At 45.5% G+C, this 23481-nt stretch overlaps 1 protein-coding gene across 2 annotated transcripts in view; it reads right to left on the bottom strand.

The window, feature by feature from the left end:
* jag1b (jagged canonical Notch ligand 1b) overlaps nt 1–17561 on the bottom strand; it is a 33009-nt gene extending 15448 nt beyond the window's left edge. For both annotated transcript variants that reach the window (XM_076285493.1, XM_076285492.1), the window contains exons 1-7: nt 17219–17561; nt 16481–16789; nt 9086–9143; nt 5273–5530; nt 4727–4787; nt 1219–1349; nt 742–861 (exon numbers count right to left, since the gene is read on the bottom strand). In XM_076285493.1, coding sequence (XP_076141608.1) covers nt 742–861; nt 1219–1349; nt 4727–4787; nt 5273–5530; nt 9086–9143; nt 16481–16789; nt 17219–17290 — 1009 coding nt within the window. In that variant the 5' untranslated portion in view covers nt 17291–17561. The remainder of the gene's footprint in view (nt 1–741; nt 862–1218; nt 1350–4726; nt 4788–5272; nt 5531–9085; nt 9144–16480; nt 16790–17218) is intronic.
* Nucleotides 17562–23481: the final 5920 nt, after the last annotated feature.

Here is a 23481-nt window from a genome sequence, read left to right as displayed (position 1 = left end):
TCTCCGCTTCTCATATGACTCTAAATACAGCTCCAGCGTCTCCACCACGGGCCCACTAAAAGCAGAGGGGCTGACTCAAGTGGAACTCGACGACACAACAGCCCCACGGATGGACCTCAACACGCTTCTCCTTACAAGAGCACTTGGGAAGACCTCTCACTGCGTTTTGAGGGTTACTGATTGACACAAAGAGTATCCACACTTATATATGCAGGCGCACACACACACACACACGCACACACACGCAATTCACCTCTGTCAGTTCAGAGCGGAAAGAGTCCTTGAATTGTGCGCTCGAGGCATAAAGCGACCAAGCTTTGAGATCCAAATCCACTGGCCTGAGCCGAGGAGCTTTTCCATGCTTTTCCAACAGCAACACGGCGAAGGGTTCCACGTTATGAAACACCATGTCAGTCATGAGTAAGTAATTACTTAACGTCGTGTAAGACCATTAGCATTACCCTAGCAGCTGACAGGAGTAATGCCTTGAAATGTTCATCCAGTTGTACAATACAAGTCCTGCAGTTGACCTCACTAAAACTGGCTTTTTTTCAATTGTACGCAACATTGCCAGTTACTGGCATCTGTGCATTCAGTGCCTCATTCATTCAGACACAGGACAAAAGTCCACCATGTGTGTGTGTGTGTGTGTGTGTGTGTGTGTGTGTGTGTGTCCGTGTCACAGTAAGGGCTTGAGGTCTTGTGTGTACACCATTAAGGTGAGAACAGGAGGGCAAATACCTCTCTCGCAGTTGACTCCTGAGTAGCCCTCAGAGCACGAGCACTGGTACTTGTCCGGCCCTGTGTTGCTGCAGGTCCCTCCGTTCTGGCATGGCTGCCGGGTTGCACAGGTGTTCAGGTCTGTCATGGGGGGGGGTCGGTGGAGGGGGGTGAGGGAGAAAACGGAGTTGTCAGACAAAGACATAGTGGCTGCTATAAATAGCTTTTACGGAAGGTGGTGACCGGTGAAACCTTCCCTGGATGTTCCCGGCTCAGACTCACTAAGGTCACCGAGCCATTGTTTAACCTCTTACATTAATAAGCTGACTGGCAAAGTACTTTTGAGAATTTTTTTTTTTTTAATTATTATTCAGCCTGCTCTCCCTTCACCACAGAGTCTGAATGTTATCAGGTTGAGAAGAACTGGTTACAGGAAGTAGAGTGTCCGAGAGCCATTGAGACCTTGGCGGGAGCAATGGCGTAATCAGGGACATGTACCTTTGTCACAGAGCTGTCCACCCCAGTTGGTGTCACAGAGGCACTGCCACGGCTCGATACAGGTCCCATGCTGGCATCCTGGGTGAGGCTTGCACTTGTCACAGAATGGCCCTTGCCAGCCATACTGGCACCTGGTGAAAATGTCACAAAAACACACACTTAGTACATGAACACACACTTTTGTAGAAGTTATACATCTCTGGATCTAGACTAACAATATCACAACAAAAGTACATGCTTATACTGAACACTTAGTACATGAACACACACTTTTCTAGAAGTTACACATCTCTGGATCTAGACTAACGACATCACAACAGGAGTACATGCTTATACTGAACACACATACTGGTAATAAATACCATAAACCATACAATGTACAGCGTTCCTTGTAGTGCGGACAACACCTCCAGGGTAGGAGACATCTACTTCTGCACTGATTCTGCAGATTAAAGATTCTGACTCTAACGATGTCATGTACTTATGTTATCTCTTCCTTTCCTCAAGACAAGGGATCAGATTTAGTCCTTTGACACCAGAGGTGGTTTACAATAACAAGCAAAGAAAACCAGATAGGAAGGACCACATCAATAAAATTGGCCACACGAGTAGGCAGAGAGAATTATGTGTCCCAGATTCACTTGCCAAAGGCTACTGAATTGAAAACCACAAGACATGCAGTATAATTTCCAAACGATATTAGACTCTCTGTGTGCCGCTTTTTTCTCCGAACCTCAGCAGACAATAGTATTTTTATGCTGCTGGGACTTCACAGCAGAACGTTTTTTAAAAACCCAACAACTCTATTCAACCCAAACTATTTAATGCTCGACCATTAAAAACAAAAGAGGGGGGAAAAAAGCGACCAGCTTAGGGCTCCGCAGGGACCTTTTCTCAGAGCTAACATTAGCCTGTGGCAAGACACTGTGTGTTTCAACACTGTAACGGCGGCTTGGCGTGGGGACAGTGCGGACAGATGAGGGGGTGTTCTCAAGTTTGCTGACTGCGTCGTCCCTTTTGGCCGCGCCGGGATTTTCAAAGGCCTCGGCGTTCCGGCAGGCCTCCCCGGTCCGTGTTTTCCCACGTACCCCCCCCCCCCCCCATTCCTCTTCCTCCCTCCTCCCTGCTCTCCCCCTCTCTCTACCCCAGGCGTAGTGCAAGAAAGCCCTCTGACCGCGGAGAATCTCGCAGGCCGTAATTAAGCAGCGCCTTCCGAATCCCCAGCACTGGAGTGAGTCTCCTTTAAGACCGGGACCGTAATTAAAGCTCCATATCTACGACCTCCAGCGATAACTGGGTCTCTTTTTTAAAAAGCGGCCCTGATGAGATAGCATTTCAACAGATAGAAAGAGAGAGAGGGAGCCCAGCGCGAAGGAGAAAACAGACAGCCCTCTGGGAAAAAGAATGAAAACAATTAGCCCCGGGCAGCGGCTCAGCTGTAAAAATAAACGCGGTGGTTAAGTAAACCCCAGTCTGTGATTAAACAGGCTATTCGCACACACAAAAAAAAAAAACGGAGACAAGCAAAGTATCTCTCTCCCTGAGAAAAACGGACAACAACCTCTAACGAAATCACTTCCGGCCCCAGTGCTTTTTGGGATCCCTGAGACACACTGAAGGGGAGTGGAGGGGCTGCTGGGAGTTGGGTAGAGGAAGTGGGAGAAGAACTGCACTTTTAAGCAACACAATGCAGTTCTTTTACCAGCTTCACACTCATCCTGATGCCACACTGACTTACAATATGGAGAATGAAGTCTCTGACATTGCCAGTGTGTGCCTACAATGCTTGATATTGCACTATGTAACATTGTTGATTGGGTAGGATAATGACCCTTTTAGTTGGTTTTGGACTAACTGGGTACCATCTTAGCTCTAAAAGGTGTTGGATATTGATGCCAAGGGGCATAGATATCAATCCTTCCAGGGTATTTCTTTAAAAGTCTGGGGGAGGGAGGGAGGGAGGGAGGGAAACGATTTTCCTTCAACGTAGGACTTTGCCTCTGGAAAGTGTGTTGGGCTCTAAGTGTTGTTGTGTCCCTCTTTGTGGGAATAGACTGGACACACTGGACCTTGACATGCTCTGTGCGGCACTTTATACACAGGCTTTTTCGGAGGCCTAGTTCTGGTAACCCACACTGTGAAGCTGTAAGTGGGAGCCGTGCAGTAGCAAGTTGGCCTTTACTGGAACCTCAAGGCTTTTTGTGATGTATGATAAAAACGCTTTACACGCTAAGGACCAAACCATAATGACTCGGGAGATCACATGGTCGTTCTGGGCATGTCTGGGTGAGACGGCGATGTTCCAAGGAAGCACATCGAGAAAATGCCTTGGCTCTGGATAGGGGACTGCACTTGCCTAGGGCTGCCAAGTCATGCAAGTCAGCACTTTTTTTCCACAAAGAAAACAAAACAAACAAAATAAAAACATTATACTAAAACTCCAAGATGCAAAAGCCAAAGGCTTTGTTCCCAGACTACAAGTTTGCTCCTGACCAAGAGTGAAAAGTGTTATTCATAGTCAACATTCATAGCATTGGCCTCCAAACAAAGAGGTGAAGCAATAAGCACTAGCAGCATTTACCTTAGGCGATGGTGCTGATAAAATTAGCAATTAAAGATAACATGGCCTCATTCCTGTTTGCACTCTGAATCAAATTCACTTGCCTAGTCAAGTCAATGAAGCAATCACTTTTCCAAAGGTAAATCAGCGAAACCATCCACATTGGCCATAAGTTTCGGAACACCACATGGCAACAAGCCATATTTGTATTAAGGCCTACAAACTAAGAGTCTTGTGCAAAAACATATAAGGCAATAGACCAAGCCAAATGACTGCATTCGTAACAGTACGGCCAGTGTGTGTGAATGTGTTGCCGTTCGCAGCGCTATCCCTCTCAGTGTGCTAACTTGTTTTGATATTCGTCTCCAACCGACTTCCCCTAAGGCGAAACTCATAAACCATTACCAAAACAAGCAGTGCATTTTGGGGCTCAGAGAGGAGAAGAGCTGATGCAATGATAATACCAGCAGCATGCACTACCAACAATTTCACTGTACAAAAATCCAATAAAAACCCCATAATGCAGCACCCACATTAAGCCCATGAAGACAGGTTTTTAAAAGTGTACAACTGGCTCGACACCGCTATGTCAACAAGGTAAGTTGAAACAGCCACTTAACACAACCTGTTGCCACCAATTCTTTTCTCAGATAGAGATGCTACAGCATCAGGACATTAGTAGTAGAAGAAAGATCCCTGACAAGAATCAAGCTCAACCACAAAACGTTCTGTGCAGTAACAGCTGTTCAGTAAAGCTGAAGTTCAGCTCAGAAAAAACAAAAAAAATATCTGAACCCCGTATACACCAACCCACAAACAAATCAGTTTATTCACTCCTAGCTGAAACTACTTAATGCTGTTAAGTAATGTTCGCAAAGAGAAGCATTATGTCCTAAATGGAGCAAAGGTCATCGCAGCAAGACAAGGAGATTGTTGTGAGTGACTTACCGACATTCACCTGGTTGCTCACAGTCACCGTGCTCAGTGCTGCAGCCTTGTTTGCAAATAGCTGAGGAGAATGAGATAGGGAGAAAGAGAGAGAGAGAGAGAGAGAGAGAGAGAGAGAGAGAGAGAGAGAGAGAGAGAAAGAAAGAGAGAGAGAGGGAAAAAGGGAGGAGAGAGGAATTAGAGACTTGAGTGTTATCTGCCCCATGCCAGGGCTTCGATGTTGAGTCTGCCGACACACTCGTGGGAACATTTGTGGAATGCGGAGGAAAGTCTTCTAAATCCCCCACTCAGTAACTTACTTTCGGCCAACTCCGATTTCACACGACTTTAGCCACAGATGAGAGCAACTTCCACTTGGGCTGCAGGCAATAACACTAGCTACATCTTGACAGCAGTGATGATTAATTCAAAAGTGGCAACACACCCCCCAACCCCTCAAAATACATTGCTTATACGGTTAAACCCCCCTCTTGTCTTCAGCCAAACACAGAGCCCAACAAACAGCCGAGACAGTATGGCAGTGTGGTGGTCAGCTCAGCCGCCTACCTTTGCTGCAGTCACGGCCTGACCATCCATCTAGACAGGTCTTGTTGCCATTATGGTCGCAGTTGAAGTGGCCAAAGAAATCGCTGCGGGGTCGGCAGTACTTGTTGCAGCCAAAGCCGTAGTAGTGCTCGTCGCAAGTGACCCGGATCTGGTACTCGAACTGGGCCACGTTGCCGTCGTGGGACAGCTTCTGCCATGGGTGGTTGGGGTTGATCATGCCCGAATGCTGGGCCTTCTCGATGATCTTCCCCAAGGAGCCTACACACACACACACACACACAGAGAATATCAAGGCACAAGTCAGACAACACACAGATAGAAAGAGAGAGAGAGAGAGACGCATTTTAAAACTAATGAAGAGTTTGGTTCCAAAATGCTAAATAATATCTGCCATTTTAATGACTTTTCATAAATATTTTTTTATTTAGTGAAGTTGCAATTGGGTTATTGTCATTTTATTTAACTTTATTCAATCAAAACAACACAACTGCAGTTTCACTGATATTACATGAAATTCACAGTTAAAAAACATCACTCATTAATATTATTGAAAATATATTGAAGCGATATTGTGTTATGGAACCAAACCAAACCAAACCAACACTTTTTCTACAGTGCTAACCTCATCTGGCCATCCTAAACATGGCTGCCAGTGCAAGTTATACACTGCTTAAGTACAGTGCAGTGGTGCATGACGATGAGTAAGTGCTAGTCTGTCATTCTAATTTGTCTGTGCATCCGTCTATCACTCTGTTCTTCTGGGTCAATTGCTCATCGTCAATTAAGCTGACACTGAACATTAAGGAGCCACCTGTAGCAAAGCAAAACTTTTTGTCTACTGAAGACATCAGTAAACCTAATCCAGAATCCAGACACACCACAATTCGCCTGACGCCCATTGCTTGTTGCTGCCTCAAACGCTGAGATTTGTTGCGTGACATTTAGCCACAAAAACACTGCTAGTCTCTTCCTGTCTGAATGTGGCTTTCCCCTTAAACAGTCCCCCAGACCAAAACAGAAGACTACATGCTTCTAATGAGCTTTGTGATCCATGCCTCAAAACAATGGAATGTTAAATGTCCTCATAATTTACTGACGACAAGCCCACTACACTGCACATTTACAAACTGTTGCACAAAATCTTATCTATAACCTTCCAGACTCAGATTGACAGGGATGTCACTCACACCGACCCTAAACACCACCCACCTGACGACCACAACAAACACAAACATGGTATCTATAGCAACACTCATCTACCACAGGAACGCTATAAACTGGCTCAGCTTTCTAGTCTTCTTAGAGAAACCACAAGGCCTACACCTCGCATGTTGCTTCACACTTCTGTGAAATGGAACCACAAAAACGCAGTCACTTTGTCATCTCTCTATCTGTTACTTTCATGCACACCCACGCATGTATACAGAGAGAGAGAGACAGACAAAGAGAGAGAGCAGACAGTCACAGACACAGACACAGACATAGAAAGACACACACACACACTACTTCTACTCCTCAGTGAGTGAGCTAGTGTGTGCGAGACGAGTGAGAGGAGTGAGTTGTGGGAGGATGATGTAATCCGTAGGATGACCCGTGATTGTGTGTGCGTGTGTGTGCGTGTTGACTAGGCGTGTGTGTTGACTATGCTCGGGAGCGAAAGGCTTGACGAAATCACGCCAGACGAACTTTCCGGGGCCTAAGGAATCCCGCAGCTCACTGGGGCATTTCACCAGCAAGCTCTGGCTTGTGGCTCGTGCCAAGCAGCACGTCCTCGCTACCTGCTGCCCCAGCCACTTCACCAGGAGGTGAAGATGAGCGGTCAACATAACAGGGGGCCACCACTACTCTCCAAAACATCATGCTAAGGCCAAGACATTCAGCAGTTGCAGTGAAGCTTTTTATACCATTTTAAAAAAGTGAAAGCTCAGTGTGCCTTTATGCTAAGTGAGAGTCAACGAATGGGTGAAAGATGTCTAGGTCAAGTCAGGAACACAAATGTTTCATATTGCATGTTTCATATATAAACAGTTTTGTGATTTTGTCATTTGCTATTTGTTTGAGTGCAGAACACCCACGTAACTTTTCCTGAACTCCTGAGCACTTCCTAGAAATCCTAGAAGAGTGTATGTGCTTCCTAGAAGAGTGTATGTGCCTCCTAGAAGAGTGTATGTGCTTGCATGTGTGTGCATGTTAGTGAGAGAGTGGGAGTGTATGTGTGTGTGTGTTTGTGTGCACATGCAAGTGCATATGTGTGCATGTTACTGTGTGTGTGTGCGTGTAGGCCAAAAGCTACCGGTTTGTGTGGTGGTAGTAGTAGTAGTTGGAGGAGGAAGAGTGATTCTGGAGAGGGCTGCTGGTCTTTAATCGGGGTTATTCACACAGTCATCCTAATGGACTACTGGAAGATGGCAAACAGACAGCCGACAGTAGGGACCTACTAAAGCCTGCAGTCAGTTACCTCAGACAGGCACTGTAAAAACCACCAACTGGCCCCAGCCGAACTCTCAAACCAAAAGAACACAACAAAACAATCAAAAAGGCACCTTACACTTAGGCCTAAATGAAATTCGATCAGACAAATAGATTTACGGCAAATATCGTAAAAGGAAATACTGGGCATATTCCAATGTTCTTCGGTTTTTTAGTATTTTGCATGGTTTTTAGTATTTTCAATTATTATTTTCAACCAAAGGAAAAAAATGACAAATTATACTTGAAAGATATTTTTAAAAAAAAGATACATATAGATGGGGGAGAACAATTAGTTTGACTGTATCTTACACAACTATAACTAAAGTCTAAAGCCATTTTTTGACGACAACCATGTTAAACTTTCATCACCAAACGGCAAACTGTGTTAGAGACAATCATAGCCTTGCTCTGTACACAGCCCAACAATCAAACTCAATGATATCCAACACCACTCTTAACACAAAACACACCCACACACTCTCTCTCTCTCTATCACACACACACACACAAACATACACACAGGCAATAAAACTGTCTCTGCGGCGTAGTGTTGAGCTGTGGAGCTTATGGCGTTGCAGCGGGGAAACAGATGCGTCCAGAGCAACGCCACGGTGACAGTGAGAGTGTACATCGCCGGCCTACGGCACCTGCCATCAGTCGTCAAGGCATCTGAAAACATTTTCATAAGCATGCGAGCCCTTTCACCCCTGCAGGCCTCCTCTCCTTCCCACACACATGCACACACACACACACACACACAGCAGTAACCCCCCCTCACACACAAACACACACACAGCAGTAAACCCCCTCCCACACAAACACACACCAGTAACCCCCCTCCACCACACACACACACACACACACACACACCACAACTCTTTCTTTCCTGCCTTCCTCTTCTCTGTCCTGTGCTGTTGCAGGCACCTGTCAGCACACTTGCTTTATCGGCTACAGGGCTGACAGGAGGGAGGGAGAGAGGGAGGAAGAGAGGGAGGAAGAGAGGGAGGGAGGGAGAGAGGAAGGCCGGAAAAATAAACTTCCATTTCTGGTGTTAACTAGAGCGGCTCCCAAAAGATTAAGCCAGAGTGTGTGTGTACGTCTGTGTGTGTGTCCATCTGTGTGTCTGTATGTGTCCGTCTGTGAGTCCGTCTGTGTCCATCTGTCTATCCGCGTGTGTGTGTGTTTCCGTGTGTCCGTGTGTCTGTGTGTGTGTGTGTGTGTGTGTGTGTGTGCATGATTGTAAGAGTTGAGAGTTGGGGTAAATGTGCAAGGGTGGTTGAAGAATAAAAGAGAAATAAAAACTCAAAGACATGCAAAGAAAAAGTACAGCTTGATACTTACTTCCACTTGTGGTGTCGTTATCAAAGTCCAGGGCTTCCACTATCAACGAATAAGATCTCTATGGGAAGCAAAAGAAGAAGGCAGGTCAGAATGGAGTTCACATGAGGAAGCACTCCTGAACTCTCCCGTCCACAATTTCTCACGAGCTCAGGCACAATCAATGCATGGCTCACAGGCATAGAGAGGCAACAATTTAGCTCAGCCACAAAAATGCACATGCTTTCCTCTTCCGACATGGTGTGCAAGTTCAGCTTTTATTTTTTATTTTTAAAAAAAGAGCTTAAATTAAACTCACTGCATAGCTTAGCCCAACAGGCAGGCAGGGTGATGAGAAAAACAGCACAGAGAAGGAGAGAGAGAGAGAGAGAGAGAGAAAGAGAGAGAGAGAGAGGGAAGATAAACCACAATCATCTCTGTCATCACTAATCCTCTTAAAATCTCAAATGGCCGGACAGCGCACCGGCACTGGTCCCCCGGCTCAACCGACGCTCCCCTGCACACAGCAGGAAACCGTCTGACACCTCCAGCCGAACGGCCAGTCGGCGAGTTCGCATCTCTAATCCACACCGGTCAGAAGGAGGACGTCAAAGCATCCTTCTCCTACCTCTACACCTTACCTAGTTATCTTCTCGAGTCACACAAGTCAGCGAAACAATGATTAATTAACACCACATCCACAAGAATAAGCCGTTGTTCTGCACTTGTCTGTCACTGTCACGTTGGATGAAAGGGTCAGCTAAGTGAAGTGCCAAACACACTTTTAACATATTAGTCAAAGCTATGCTATTTCATGTCGATGTCTACTTGGTGTTGACCGAGCACAAAGAGTCAACTTGGTGTTGCTCAGAGCACAACCACACAACCAAACGGTTTCATATTTCATAGACTATGGATCACCTACTTAAGGGCACAATGACGCCTACAGTATACGGCACCTTCTCAGAGACCACAATGACACACTACCTGTGTGCAGGGCCTAAAGAGAAACACGGGCAATGTTTTGGTGTCAGTGAAAGTGGTTGACACATCAAAGGGAAACGCTTATCTTCATATCTCGGTGGGTGCGAACACCGAGGTATGACAGCAGATAAGACGATGATGTCACAGTGTGGCTCACACCTGTCATCCTCCTCTAAGCCGGTTAGCCAGCTGGTTGAAGGAGCAGCCACACACACACACACACACCTGTAGGCTGACAGTGTGCAAGCACTACAGTTTCCCAGAGAATACTAAGGACTCACTGGAGCAGAGAAAGTTGGAGAACACACACAGCACACACACACACTTTTGTGATTAATAGGTCTTAAAACAAGTTTGATTTCTTTTTCCTTTTACCTGTGTAAGCAGCCAGACCAGTTTTGAGAAGGGATCTGAATAATTGTATTTGTGTGTGTGTGTGTGTGGAAAGAGAGAGAGAGAAGGGGAGGCTTTTAGTGTGACTCTCATGCAGGATGGGATCTCTAGAGGATCTGGCTTCACTTCAGCACTTCTGAAACGCTTTGTCTGACTTAAGGTCATCACAGCTCTCACTGATATCAAGTAACAGGGCTAGAGAAAGCCCAGCAATGCTGCCCCACAGGAGGACAGAGAGACACAAAGGTTGTGTGTGTTTCTCTTCCTCTGTGTGTGTGTGTGTGTGTGTGTGTGTGTTTCTCTTCCTCTGTGTGTGTGTGTGTGTGTGTGTGTGTATTTGTGCCACTTTCTCCATGTGAGTGTGGTTGTCTGCCTCTCTCCATGTCTGTCTGTATCTGTGTTTGTGTGTGTGTGTGTGTGTGTGTGTGTGTGTGTGTGTGTGTGTGTGTGTATCTGTGTGTGTGTTTCTTCGCAGTGCCAAGGCATCCACTTCCAGCACCTACTTGTCACATTCACACACCGCTCTCCCTCCTTCCAAGATGGACTCGCTGGAATTTCCAAAATAATCAAGATGGTGGCTCGCAGAGCACTGGCAAGGTCAGGCCCTCCGTTGCACAGATACGTTAGCCCCACTCAGACACTCTTCACAACCCCAGTCCACAAAGATGTCCCCTCTACCTTACATGGGCTGATACACTGGCACTCAGCAAGCATTCAGGCAAAAGTCCCTTAATCTTAACCAATCAGACTGCTATTCAGCAAAAGCAGAGATTGTCACTAATGAACCCGAGCTATTATGAGAGGGGAAACAGCTGTGTGCTGAACTACTGATATGTCCGTCGCTAATGATAAAAGACCAAACAAGCTCATGTGTCCACATAGCCACATTAGCCTACTTTCGCGAACACTGTGTGCTCTATTCACCTCATCAAATCACCTCATCAATCAATGTAGCAGGGTTGTGTACAGTGCGCTGAAAAAAAAAGGGGCTGTTCCCCAGTGAAATCTCACTGCCTACCCACTCAGTTCATCTTTGCCGAATAAGACGGGGCATAATGCCTGGGAAAATACTTCAGAGTACAGTTTGGACAAGCCTAGGCATGAAAGCGACTGGTCCCTTTTCTACAAATCCATAGCAAAACAATACGGGGAAACAAAGCAAACATGAGTCATCAGCAAATCACCTGTCAGACAAATCAAAACAAAGCAGCCGTCAAGTACAACAAAATAAATTCACATGGAAATACTAAAAAATAAAAGTGCCAACAGCACATGTAGTCGGTAGCAGACTTCCAGAAAAGTGCTGGACTAGACTGGACGGCAAGGCAAGCCTGCCCCATTCATCTCACTCCATAACTCACTACCTGCTTATCAGCTCCGAATGCCTGCTGCCGCCAGGTTCATTTTTCCCATGCTCGCCACTGACCCCTCAGTCTTCTTTGAACTCACCAACACACACACTCCACCCCCGTCGCTCCATCCTCCCCACCCCACCCGTCCACCCCCCCTCCACTGAGTCTCACTGCTCTCTGCGCTAAAAGCGGCTCCCTTACTCTGCGTCGACACCAGTGTTAAACGTGGCCTTATCGGACGGGACTGACGGGCCAGTGGGGCCCCTGTTCAGCGGCGGCATAGGCAGCATCTGATAAAAAAACGCCTGCCTGCCTGCCACCGAGAGGCCTTCACCGCTCTTCCCAGCACTTTTCAGCAGCCTGCCTACAGTATGGACATCCAGCTATTTGCTAATTTCTCTCTCCATGGACCCCCCCCCCCACACACACACACACACACACACACACACACACACACACACACACACACACACACACACACACACACACACACACACACACACACACACACACACACACACACACAGCCCACCGTCTCCTCCTCCTCCTCTTTCTAGTGAGCTGCCCAGTATAAACAAGGCCTGAGAGTGTCTGTGAGAGAGCAGGACTTCCTGTAAAGCGTCTCCCCTATGAGAATAGCCAGAGCTCGAGGAGTCAGTGAACTGTGGAATGAGCCATGTCTGAACCCAAGTTTACACGCTTTTTTTTTTGTTGTTGCGTGTGTGCGTCTGTGTGTGTGAGGGGTGTTGGCTCTGATTTCTTACCGTCCCAAAAAAGAAACACATTCGGCAATACACTCCAGCAAGACAGATTTTTTTTGAAGAGGCCATATGCTATATTGGCTTGCTATGTCAGTGAAAACACCTGCCTCCTAACACAAGGTGTAACAAGGGCTGGGACTTTGTGTTTTTGCGTCAAGATCTGACGTGATAACATGTTAACAAACGTTTAGAGTGGATGCCACCGAAATTTCCCATCGTTACCTACAGATTCAACCAAGGCCCATTTTTGTGGCCTATTCTGATAACCAGGGCCTGAGAACCCCCTTGTTTTTTCCCCACGTGAGATTCCTACTAAACAGGGGTAGCAGATAAGTAGGGTCTCCTCTGTGAGAACCTCTTGACGAGGTCTTTTCCTGGGTCCTCTGTGACAGGATAAGGAGTGCTTTCCCTGATATCAGGCTTTTGTCACTCAGCAGTTTGCACATATTCCATCGGACTATGCTATGCCACCTAATTGACAGCCAGACTGGGGGAAGGATGGAGGGAGGGAGAGAGGGAGAGGGAGAGAGGGAGAGAGAGAGAGAGAGAGAGGGAGAGAGAGAGAGAGAGAGAGAGAGAGAAGGGACCCGTGAATGACGGGAACGCTAAAGGTGGAAAGCAAAGCCCTGGCGTCTGAGGGTTTGGCTAGCAGCGTTTTCGGTTTCGACTGGAACGCAGACAACTCTTGAGAGCCACACGCAGCTCAAGGGCCAACTCACTCTTCTCCCTCTTTCCAACTCAGAGAGCTAAGAGCAAACCCATGTAGAGTCTAACTGGCACTGATCAAGCAAAAACAAAGGCTAGCACCAGAAGTAGACCTTGTTTCGATGGCCACAGACACGCTAATCGCCCTACAATAAAATTACATCTCCAGCAAACATCCACAGCGCACACATGCACATGCACGCACACACCCTTGTTCAGCCCTGAAGAGGGAACATGAGAATGGCATTCTCCTCTCCTTCGCTGGAGCAATTTGCACATAAGTGTCGCTTCAGACATCACTATTGAAAGCAAACACGTCATTAACCTTAACTGCCAGTAGCCCTTTCCTTCAGGGCATGTGCTCTTAGACAAGTCACCTCACCCGCCTGTAAACACAGATGGGTGGCGGAGCTACACCAGTCACTCTTAGTCTGAGTGAGAAACCAAAATACAAACAACAGATTTCAAGTCAATACAGTGAAAAAGAGAGTGCTTTTAAAAGAGAATGCACACACACACATTGAGGGACACACTATATGGACAAATCGTTTTGCGGGCCATCCAGACACACCTGCTCTAAGGGGTAAATCAATTTGCAGTCCATCCATGACACGCTATATGGGGCAAATCATTTTGCAGTCCAGCCATACACAGCTGTACTAGGGCACACTGCTGTGACCACCACTCTGCTGAAGCCGCCGGTATGTGAGGCAAGGTCATCGCTTGGTTCGGTTTGTCTAGGAGCCTCTCGCATCTTTGCTGAGTCCAACACTGCTTCCTGTTGCTTTCCCTGGACGAGCATTATTCCTGGATTGACTCCATTATGTTCTGTAATCCTCGCTGTGGCCAGTTTGGGCAAGCCATTGTCCCTGGTTAATATTAGCTGGGCCTGGCTCTGTCTGGGTGGCCTTTCCAAAAAAACCTCTCCCTCTCTCTCACACTCTCCAAATTGCCTAAAGTGTACACACCCAGCAGCAATGCTGGAACAGAAGCAAAGAGAAAAAAATCTACTCTGCTGAAGCCAATAAGCAAGAAACAGGGTAAAGTGGATGACAGGGTCATTATTTATGTGGGATATGAACATAAACTGCAGTTTTTCTTGAAGCGAGCTGAGGCTGCTTTGCAGCTGCTGGGTGGTTCCTCTCGCTCTACCTGGCCTGGGAACCTGCGGCCAAGCTCACAGAGCACAGCGGTTACTGAGGGTGGCAAGGTTAAGAGATGAAATAGCTAAGATTCAGCCAAGCGTGTCTTTCACAAAGCCCAAGCCTCGACAAGAGGCCAGCTCCAGGCGGCCAAAAAAAAGAACTTTATGAACCACATCCAACCGCCCAATCACCTGCTCAGCAACACCATCCATCCGCAACAACCAATCAGTTCAAGGGAAGAACAATGGATGATATGAATTACCTCCCGGCAGATCACACAGGGAATTGAAGTAATTAAAGAAAGAGGAAAAAGTCCTGACTGGCTGTGGTCCAACAATAATTGCAATAAACACGGCCAGATAAGCGTCACCAACTAAATTGTAAGATCGGAGCACGCACATACAGTATTCAACTGGCGTCAAAGTGTGTGTGTGTGTGTGGGTACAGATGATGTCACAGCGGGCCGAAACATGAAATGGAATATCTCCTCCTCGCGTTACTTTATTCTAAGCGGCTCTTCGCACCAAACCAAACCCTGTTTAAATTTTGCGCCACATTTAGCTCATGGTGAAAAAAACGGGCTGTGCGTTGTTGGGAATGTGGCCAAAATACTCTCTGGAGCAGGAAACGAGAGGTTGTCCATTTAAAATGTTGCTGTCCGAGCCGAGGTAATTTTCCACATTTAAGTTATCACCCAACGACAACGTTGACTGAACTAGTTGTAAAAGAAAAAAAAAAAAAAACATACGACGCCGCAGGTTAGACATAAATAGATGCGATGTAATTGGACACGTTCATGCTTGGGCTATAAGTTTAGCCTTAATATGCACGTAGTGAACGCATGCTTAACTCTGACTCTGACATATTATCCACAGTCATAGGTAAATACGTAGCCTAATTCTCAATCCCATTGATATGTCATCATGTAAACTTGAGTGACCGTAATCCCTCTGTTCAGTTCCTCCAAACCTGCAAATTGAGCGCGAGGGAGCGCACGCCTCCATTCGTAGGCAGTTCTGCTGCTAGCATTTTACGAGTTTCTCTGTAGGAGATGCACATTGTCTATTGAACTCATACGTCAAAAATAAGCGCGTTAAGGCTACGAATCATTCATGTCCCCCATTGCAGCTGATTCTAACCACGAATGCCAGAGCTAATAACATCCCCGGCTGTTCAGGTGAGCGCCGTGACCTTATACAAGTGAGGCAGTACGGAAGTTATCGCAAATAACTGAATTTAGTTTAATTGAATTGATTTGTATTGTGGTGAGGGCACAACGTTTACAGTTAATGAGAGCAAAGGGACGAAACAACAGGCCCTGCATGCGATCTTGTTTCATCAACTCAGCGCAGGGTCATCTTTCTTTATTACCAAGGGACCTCTAATGCCGAGGTGAAACTTATAGACTACCCACTGCCTCCAATAACCGTTTGGTAACTTTACGCAGTGTGAAATAGTACGGTAGTGCGATGCCCGATAATTAGCTAACTGGTGTTTTGCAATACCCTTGTTGACTGTCTGATAAAAATGACCAAACCAATTTAAATCCAAACATCAGTGTAATAAGTACTTGAAAACAGCCACAAACCAATGTTTCAGGGGACAGCAGTCAATTATGTAAAAGTAGGTGGCGCAAAATACACTAATGAACAGAATAACGCAGATGCAAACATGTTCATGCAAATGATTAATCTGTAGTCTATGGGTAAAGGCGACAAGACTATCAAGACTGGAATGTTCATCAGTCCCAAAGTCTTCTACAGCAGCCTAAGTTGTAGTTCAACTAACTTCCAACAAAGCAACAAACTTCCTATTCTGTTGTCAATACGCCTTGGCGATCACAGCGATATATATGAAATTACTGCTGACTATCAAGACAGATAGACACAGTGAAGACAAATTTTACTGTAGAATATTAACCATCTTCACTAATAGTACTGAACGCTATCCCACGTGTGTTCACCGTGTTCATGTCGCAGTGCAAGTAAGGTATGGGAGAAATCTTGATTAGTGATCAGCGCAGGCACCATCTCACGATGTAGGTTAACTTCACATATTACCTTGTAATCATGTACTCACCGGCCAAGCGAAGCTGAAGGGCAAGACAATCCTGGATTTTTCATTCCTCAATGTGGTTTTCGAAGAAAATGTATTCCCTCCGAGTGCGGGCGTAGATCCAGTTCCAAAACTACAAGGCCCAGCAACCGCAGCGACACGACGCACGTATTCCTTCAGACAAACTTTGAAATAAGTATCACATTCATCCCTGTTGCACTTTCGGTCCTCCGTGTTCCTTGTCCCATCACAACACAAGCCGTTTTGCAATTCGCCATTCACGTTCTGCATCGATAAGATTTGCAACTCGAATTGTCCCGATGCGTCAGACACCTGTTAGAATAAAACAAAATCAATGAGAAAAGAGACTCACGAAAGACATACACAGACATTAACGCAGCCTATGTTGATATGTTCTGACTCTGCACCGCTCAAACGTAACACTTTTCCATAACACCTCTGTCAAACGCAGCTCGGCTGAAAGTTATCTACTGTCCTTGTACCCCTCAAAATAAATATCAACCTACGCTGGATACCCTTACAAAAATCAGGCAAGGCAGCAAGCCAGTCGGTTAGACAATTTGAAGTCCAAGCTAAACAATCGTATATCTAGGTTGTGCGCAACATTTAGTACATTAATTTGGGAAAATAATATCAGTCTTTCATAAATCCTTCTTCCTGTGCGTAAAAAGATGTCAGAGGGACAACACGTTCATGCTTTTGCCAATTGTGTCTTGTCGGTACTAATAAGGATCCACATACCTTCGCACACAAACACAGTAAAAAGGCATGATAGTAAAAAGCTGCAAACACTGATCTCCGTCGCAAAATCATGCCGTCTTGTTGATGTTGCCGCTTGCTCTATAACTAGACGTCTGGCCGACTCACGGCACTAATATTCCTCTCCGATTTAAACATGCAAGGACAGAGAGCAAAACTTTTTGGAAAGAAAAACCGCCACAGATTTCCCAACGCAAAAAGTGAGCCTCCTTTATGCACTTGTTTTCTTTTTAGATTCTGAAATTGTTCTGTTGTTCTTCTGTACTTTCTCTCCCTCACAGCAGCGAGAAATCGTTACACCGGAGCCATGCGAGCACCGTCCACAACTGAGACCTAGCAGTAACTATGGAGCGAGTTCAGCTAATGGGGGTGGCAAACGCATGCGTGCAGTTTAATATTCAAAAGATGGGGCGGCTGACTTATAAGCTCCAGAGCCCGCCCCTTCTCTAGGACACACAGGTCTTATGCACCTTAATGTAAGCACAGCCACTGTGAGTTAAACCATATGAAATAGACATATATTTCAGTGTTTTAGGGATTCATATTATGTTATTTGACATATTTCTCCTTGTAGGAACAAAAACACCTTGCCTTTATGCACACAAATATCAAGTAGCCTATGCATAAAACCATTTAGAATTTCTGTCATCAGTTCAATCACTTTCAGATTAACAAAGTTTCCAATGTTGCTTAATGAGCCTATGGGTTGCAGTCGTTTTTGGTTATTATGTGTAATAGTTTTTTTATTTTCTTCTAAATGACTACTATTAACACTCTTCCCTCTAACTTGATAGCAAATTTTGTACAGTGGAAATTGAGGAGGGAATATCAGTAGACTTCTATGTTGAAAGTGTAGGTAATGTTGTATATAGTCTGAGATTGTATTGCCCCAGCCTGTTTACCGCCCTCTAGTGGCTGTGGCAAAACCCATTACATCTAAAACTTCCCTGCAAAAAGTAAAGTAGATGACGGCTGATGGGTTTAACTTGGAAACCAGTTGGAGTGTGGTGTGTGATGACTGTTTGCAATGCCTCCCCTACAGTATTTTCCTCTGAAATATCTAATGCAAGTACCTAGGACTGGTCTGAAGCAATTACACAGGTCAGTGTGAAGAGTCATGCTGCTAGACAGAAGCATAGGGTCAATCAGTAACCAGCAAGGTATTTCACCATCATCTTTTATGACCCATTTTTGTGTGTGTGTGTGTGTGTGTGTGTGTGTGAGAGTGATCCCCACAGATAAGCATCTGCAGCAGCAGCATGTGCATCTTAGCACTGCAAAGACCTGCTACTGCCACTACTGCTGCTCCTCATTCTGAATGACAGTGTCACTTTAGTCCGAGCATTAAGCCTCATTGTCATGTCCATTGACCTATGACCTATATGAGGAGCAGAGAAAAATCTGTCTTGGAAGTGGAAACATAAATATCAAACCACAAGCAACAGATACCAAAAATAATATGCTTTCTGTGTGTATTGGTGTCTTCTTGGACATTGAATTTAAGGACACACTTTTTTGTCTCCCTTGAAAACCTGACTAAAGTAAGTGAGGCATGCAAGCACTTTCGGAGAGGGTGTTTGAGTCATTGAACTCTAGATGCCAGGCTGCAGTTTCCTGTGGCTGGGGTTGGAGATGAAAGGTGTGCTAGCTGCCTTTGTCTGAGCCGAGATGCCTGAAAACATTCCTGCCCTTCAGGAGGGCTCATGTTACTCGATGTATTCAAATGGCCATTCTGGGCGTAATAAGGGCTAATTAGTGTAACTCTTTAACTGCCAGGAAACTCCCGCTTAGACTTTTTACTCTGGATTTAGACGCTAAAGCACATTTTGAGTGAGAGAAAAACAAATGGCCCATATCTAATATACTGACATGGAAAGAGGGATGTAAGGGGAAAGTATTTGTTACTTTTGTTTTGAGAGGTTTTGGAGTACCGGTATAATTGCTGGTATCACTAGCCTGAGGATAGGGAAAAAATGGTGTGAATTCCTTCGGCTCTCTCAGAGGAGTAAGCTGCAGACCACTGGATTTCAGCATCTCTTCGACCCTGTCAGTGGGGGGCTGGATGTCTCCCTGGCAACCCCCTGGGGACATCTCTGTCCAGTCCAGTTCTGTTGTGGGTTTAGACTATGAATGGCCCTTGTATAGACCATTTCAATTTGTTCCTAGAGGGCTTCCAGATTAAACATTCGGTAACACTTAAGGGTACATGAATTATCATGAACTATGAACTCATGTCAATTCCTGACGATTCATGAGATATTAAGAAATGAAGTAATACATAAATCACAAATTAATTCATGATTCATGTAACCTTACCATAAAGTGTTACCAAACATTCAAAATAAGCTGTACGCAAATAAGTTTAAAACTTTAAAACTTTTTTTATTATTATTTTTGTTTATCAATGAGTTACCATTTGCTCAATATTGTTTTCTGTGCCAGCGGAAATGCCTTAGGAAAGCACGATTATGTAGTTGAAAGCAGCCCTTATAACAACAGTGACCATGTAAATAATTATAGACAACGGGATCCAGAGATCTCACGTTGCACGTGTGAGAGCAGTCGCTGCTGGTCAGTTGTCGGGATGTGAAGACTTGAGAAACACTTCTCGCATCCTTCCTCACTGTGTAAATTCCCTGTGAAAGTATCCCCTTGGGGATCAATAAAGTATCTATCTATCTTTATCTATCTAAATTCAGAATATTCTTATCTGCATATGATCTATTGATGTCACTAGTGTGCACAGGAGGGGGCATGCCTCCAGACCCCCCTAGCTTAGCAGAGTTACCAACTTTCTGAAGTGGGCCCTCTTCCTTTCTGTGCCCATGGGACACAGAGGCTCATGCTTGAAACATCATAACAGTTTGCCTGAGGTTGCGACCTCATGTGTTGACATAGGTGCCTTTTTTTTTTTCGCCCCCGCCCTTCAAGAAGGCTGTGCACGCCACTCATATCAACGATATGACATGATAATTAATGATCCTTGCATGAGTGACAGTATGAGTAAGATAAATGCTTATTCTGTAGAATAAGGCAGGGCTTTCTTCTGACTAAATCAACTCCCTTACTTCTGAGGAAATGGCTGGTGTGTGGGTATTGCAACATTCAAATCCCTTCACCAATCAGTCCATTACCGCTGTTGATATCATATAGTGTGCTACTGATGCAAATAAGAGAGAGAAGGCCCAGTTTTTCTAAGAGAAAAATGTGTTGAAATAAATTGTATGTATAATGAAAAAGCCTCCTTGCCTTCAGTTAGTGATGACGTTATCAAAAGTAGCATTACTGGCTCTGTGTGTGTGTGCGTGTGTTTGTTTGTTTTGGTTTCTAGCTTCATTTTCACACCTCTCTCTGTCTTTAATGAGGCCAGGGTCCAAGTGCTGGGAAATGATTCATCCTGTCTCATCCCCTCTCTCTCTCTCTCTCTTTCTCTCTCTTTCTTTCTCTCTCTCTCCCCCCACCTGGCAATTCAGATGAAGTTTTATGTTTTTAAATTAGGCTTGACCGTAGGTCATCGTGAATCATACCTCACCGCATAAGCGTTAAAGGCTTGAGTCTTATGGTACCATTTATTCAAAACTTCCCTCCCTGTGGTTTCTGCAGGGCAGGTTATGAATGGACTGTTGGGTTTACATATAATAGCTAGTATAGTTATGAAAATAAATGCTGTAATATATTTTATGATGTGCTATTTATTATAAAAGAAATAATACACTCTCACCTCCACCAGCCCGAGTAAGAGAGAGAGTTAGAGAAGAAGAGAGTTTCTTTAATAGATGTCGTTACCTGCTAGGGGCAACACACACTAAATCGGTCTCCAAATGTTTATCAGATGATGAGTAAAGCACACACTCCTCCCCAACCCCTTAAGCGAAGCCTGTCCACCAAAGATCATCATCTGGCTCTCAAATCTCATATAATAATAATAACAAATAGTAAATTGTTGCTATTGTAAACTAGATGAGTGGTCCTGGCTGAAGAAAACCCTACTGGGAGACCACAGCAGCAGACGTCTTGCTGCGCGTCAGTCGTGGGCAGGTGTGCGCTGGACAATGAGACAGTGAGAACCCCTGATCTGTGCATCAGTGACTTCAAAAGCCAGAGCAGCTGGGGTCTTTGGATGGTGCCGGAGCCGGACAGCGCTGGCAGGCGAAAAGAGAGGGAGAGCAATTTAAGAGGGCTGGGGGTGGGGGTGGGGGGTTAGCGGTGGAGGGGAGGGTGACACGGCTGAAATGTCTTTCGGAAATAGTGACGTACTAATGTTGTTCCAAAAATAACACTGTTGTGGACAGTCAACATGTGCGGCCACTGGGGAGAAGGAGAGGAAAGCAGGGAGGGAATAATGGGAGAAGGGGGAAAAATCCCAAACACACACAGAGTGGGTGGGGAACACATAGACACAACATGAGACTCTGCACTGGACGAGAGTGGAGATCTCCGTGGGTCTGTCGATGATGGTGATGGCAGTGCTCTATAGCCTGTTGGTCTCAAGTGGACTGCACTGTACATGGTCTCTTAGTGGACTTGAGAGAAGTGCTACTAAGAGGCATTAGTGGGTGGAAAGCCAGGGCTGGTTTCAGCACGACCTGCAAACATGTGTCTGTGTGTTTTACGCGTGTGTCTTTACGTGTGTGTGTGTGTGTGTGTGTTGGTGTCTATTGTGTGTGTGCGTGTGCACACCACTGTGTGTTATGTGTGTGCATATGTATGTAATCTGTGTGTGTGTGTATGTGTGTCTGCTGGTGGTTAGGGTGTGTGGGGGGGGGGGGGGGGGGGCAGAGTGGGTAAGGTAGGCCAATTGTGATCTTGGCCAGATGACACACTGTAAACCCTATGGTATTTTGGGGGAGTGAGAAAGCAACAGACGAACAAGAAAGTGCTTGGGAACATCTCTCTCTCTGTGCGGCGATCTTCACTTAAGCTTTTGGAACGTTTACCCTCTTTGTTTATGAGAGCTGCTTTTAAAGAGTGTGTCACTGACAGCAGCGCAGGGCTCATCTGAAATAAATATTATTCTCCTCCTGGGATAGCTCTTCATTCTTATTTTCAACATTTATTTTAAGACTGGCCTTGTGAAATGAATAATGGATATTTCATTGAAGTTTGAGTGAGTGAGTTTATGCCAACCGCAGGCCCTTGCAGACAGGGGCCTGTGTGTGGGAGAAATTTGACTTTTTAATATATCCTTGACCTGTGCAGCAGCGGTTTTGAAAAGGCTAGAGCTCGGCATTCTGGGAAAAATAATGAGAGTGTCTGCCTGTCTGAAGGGTGGCTGGCAAGAGAAACAGGAAGCAAAAGGCAAAATCTCACATTTTAAAGAAAAAGTAAAATCGGCATATTGATTTTGTTGTATTGTGGGCTCCATGACCTGCAAAACTGATGAACCATTGAGGTTAGCTGTAGGAAGCATGTGATTAGGCACTGTGCTTATCTGATTAAAGACTCTCTGCCCTTAAAGGCTTGTAGACAAGAATTTCAGCCTTGTGAAAGTCGATTGTTTTTGTTTTCTTCCTTTTTTGCCTCACTCAGCTTTTCTTTTGAGTGTGGGGGATGGTTGTCCAGTCTCAAAAACTCCAGACATTTGACACAAAGCCCAGGGTCAGGGTCGGTAGACTTCTGCGTTCCTATCTCTCTCTCTCTCTCTTTCTCCCTTTTTCTTTCTTTCTTTCTCTCTCTATCTCTCTCTGTCTGTCTGTCTGTCTCTGTCTCCGCAGAACACAAAACTGCCCACACACGTCTATTCTGCATGACCCTTGATCAGGCTGCCCGAGGGTCAGCAGATAACGTCGTGTAAGCAGCCTTAAATTCACCACCACCCTAACAACCCACCCACCCCTCATCTTCCCTCGTCCGGCCAGCATCCACCCTCTGTCCAGGCTGCATTCCTCCCCCCTGTAGATAGACCCGAGCTCACGGGGCACAAGGTTAGGTTACAACAGCAGAGATAGGGCCGCGAGTAAAGATAAGCAGAGAAAATGGGAGAAACTGAAGAAAACATTTTGATTGCTGTTTCGTCAAAAGACAAGCTGTGTGTGTGCTGTGTGAGTGTTTCAGAGGGAGTGAGGAAGCAATCTTCAAGGATGAGATTCCTTCACCTTGCCTCTGAGTGACGTAATTTACCTTCTTTTTACCGTGTTTTTGTTTCTTAAATGTCATTATCTGTGTTTGATATACCACCATCCTTGGTTTTCCACAGTTTGTTTAGTTCAGTTCAGTTCAATCAAAGTCAGTTAATTTCAGTTCAG

This window comes from Alosa pseudoharengus, unplaced genomic scaffold (genome assembly GCF_046254945.1).
Source record: "Alosa pseudoharengus isolate Yale_2024_CS ecotype anadromous, Long Island Sound unplaced genomic scaffold, YU_APseudo_1.1 YU_APseudo_1.1_scf_15, whole genome shotgun sequence".
In the NCBI taxonomy this organism is placed as follows: domain Eukaryota; kingdom Metazoa; phylum Chordata; class Actinopteri; order Clupeiformes; family Clupeidae; genus Alosa; species Alosa pseudoharengus.
The sequence above is the reverse complement of the archived record's forward strand: the minus strand, read 5'-3'. Positions and strand labels throughout refer to the sequence as shown.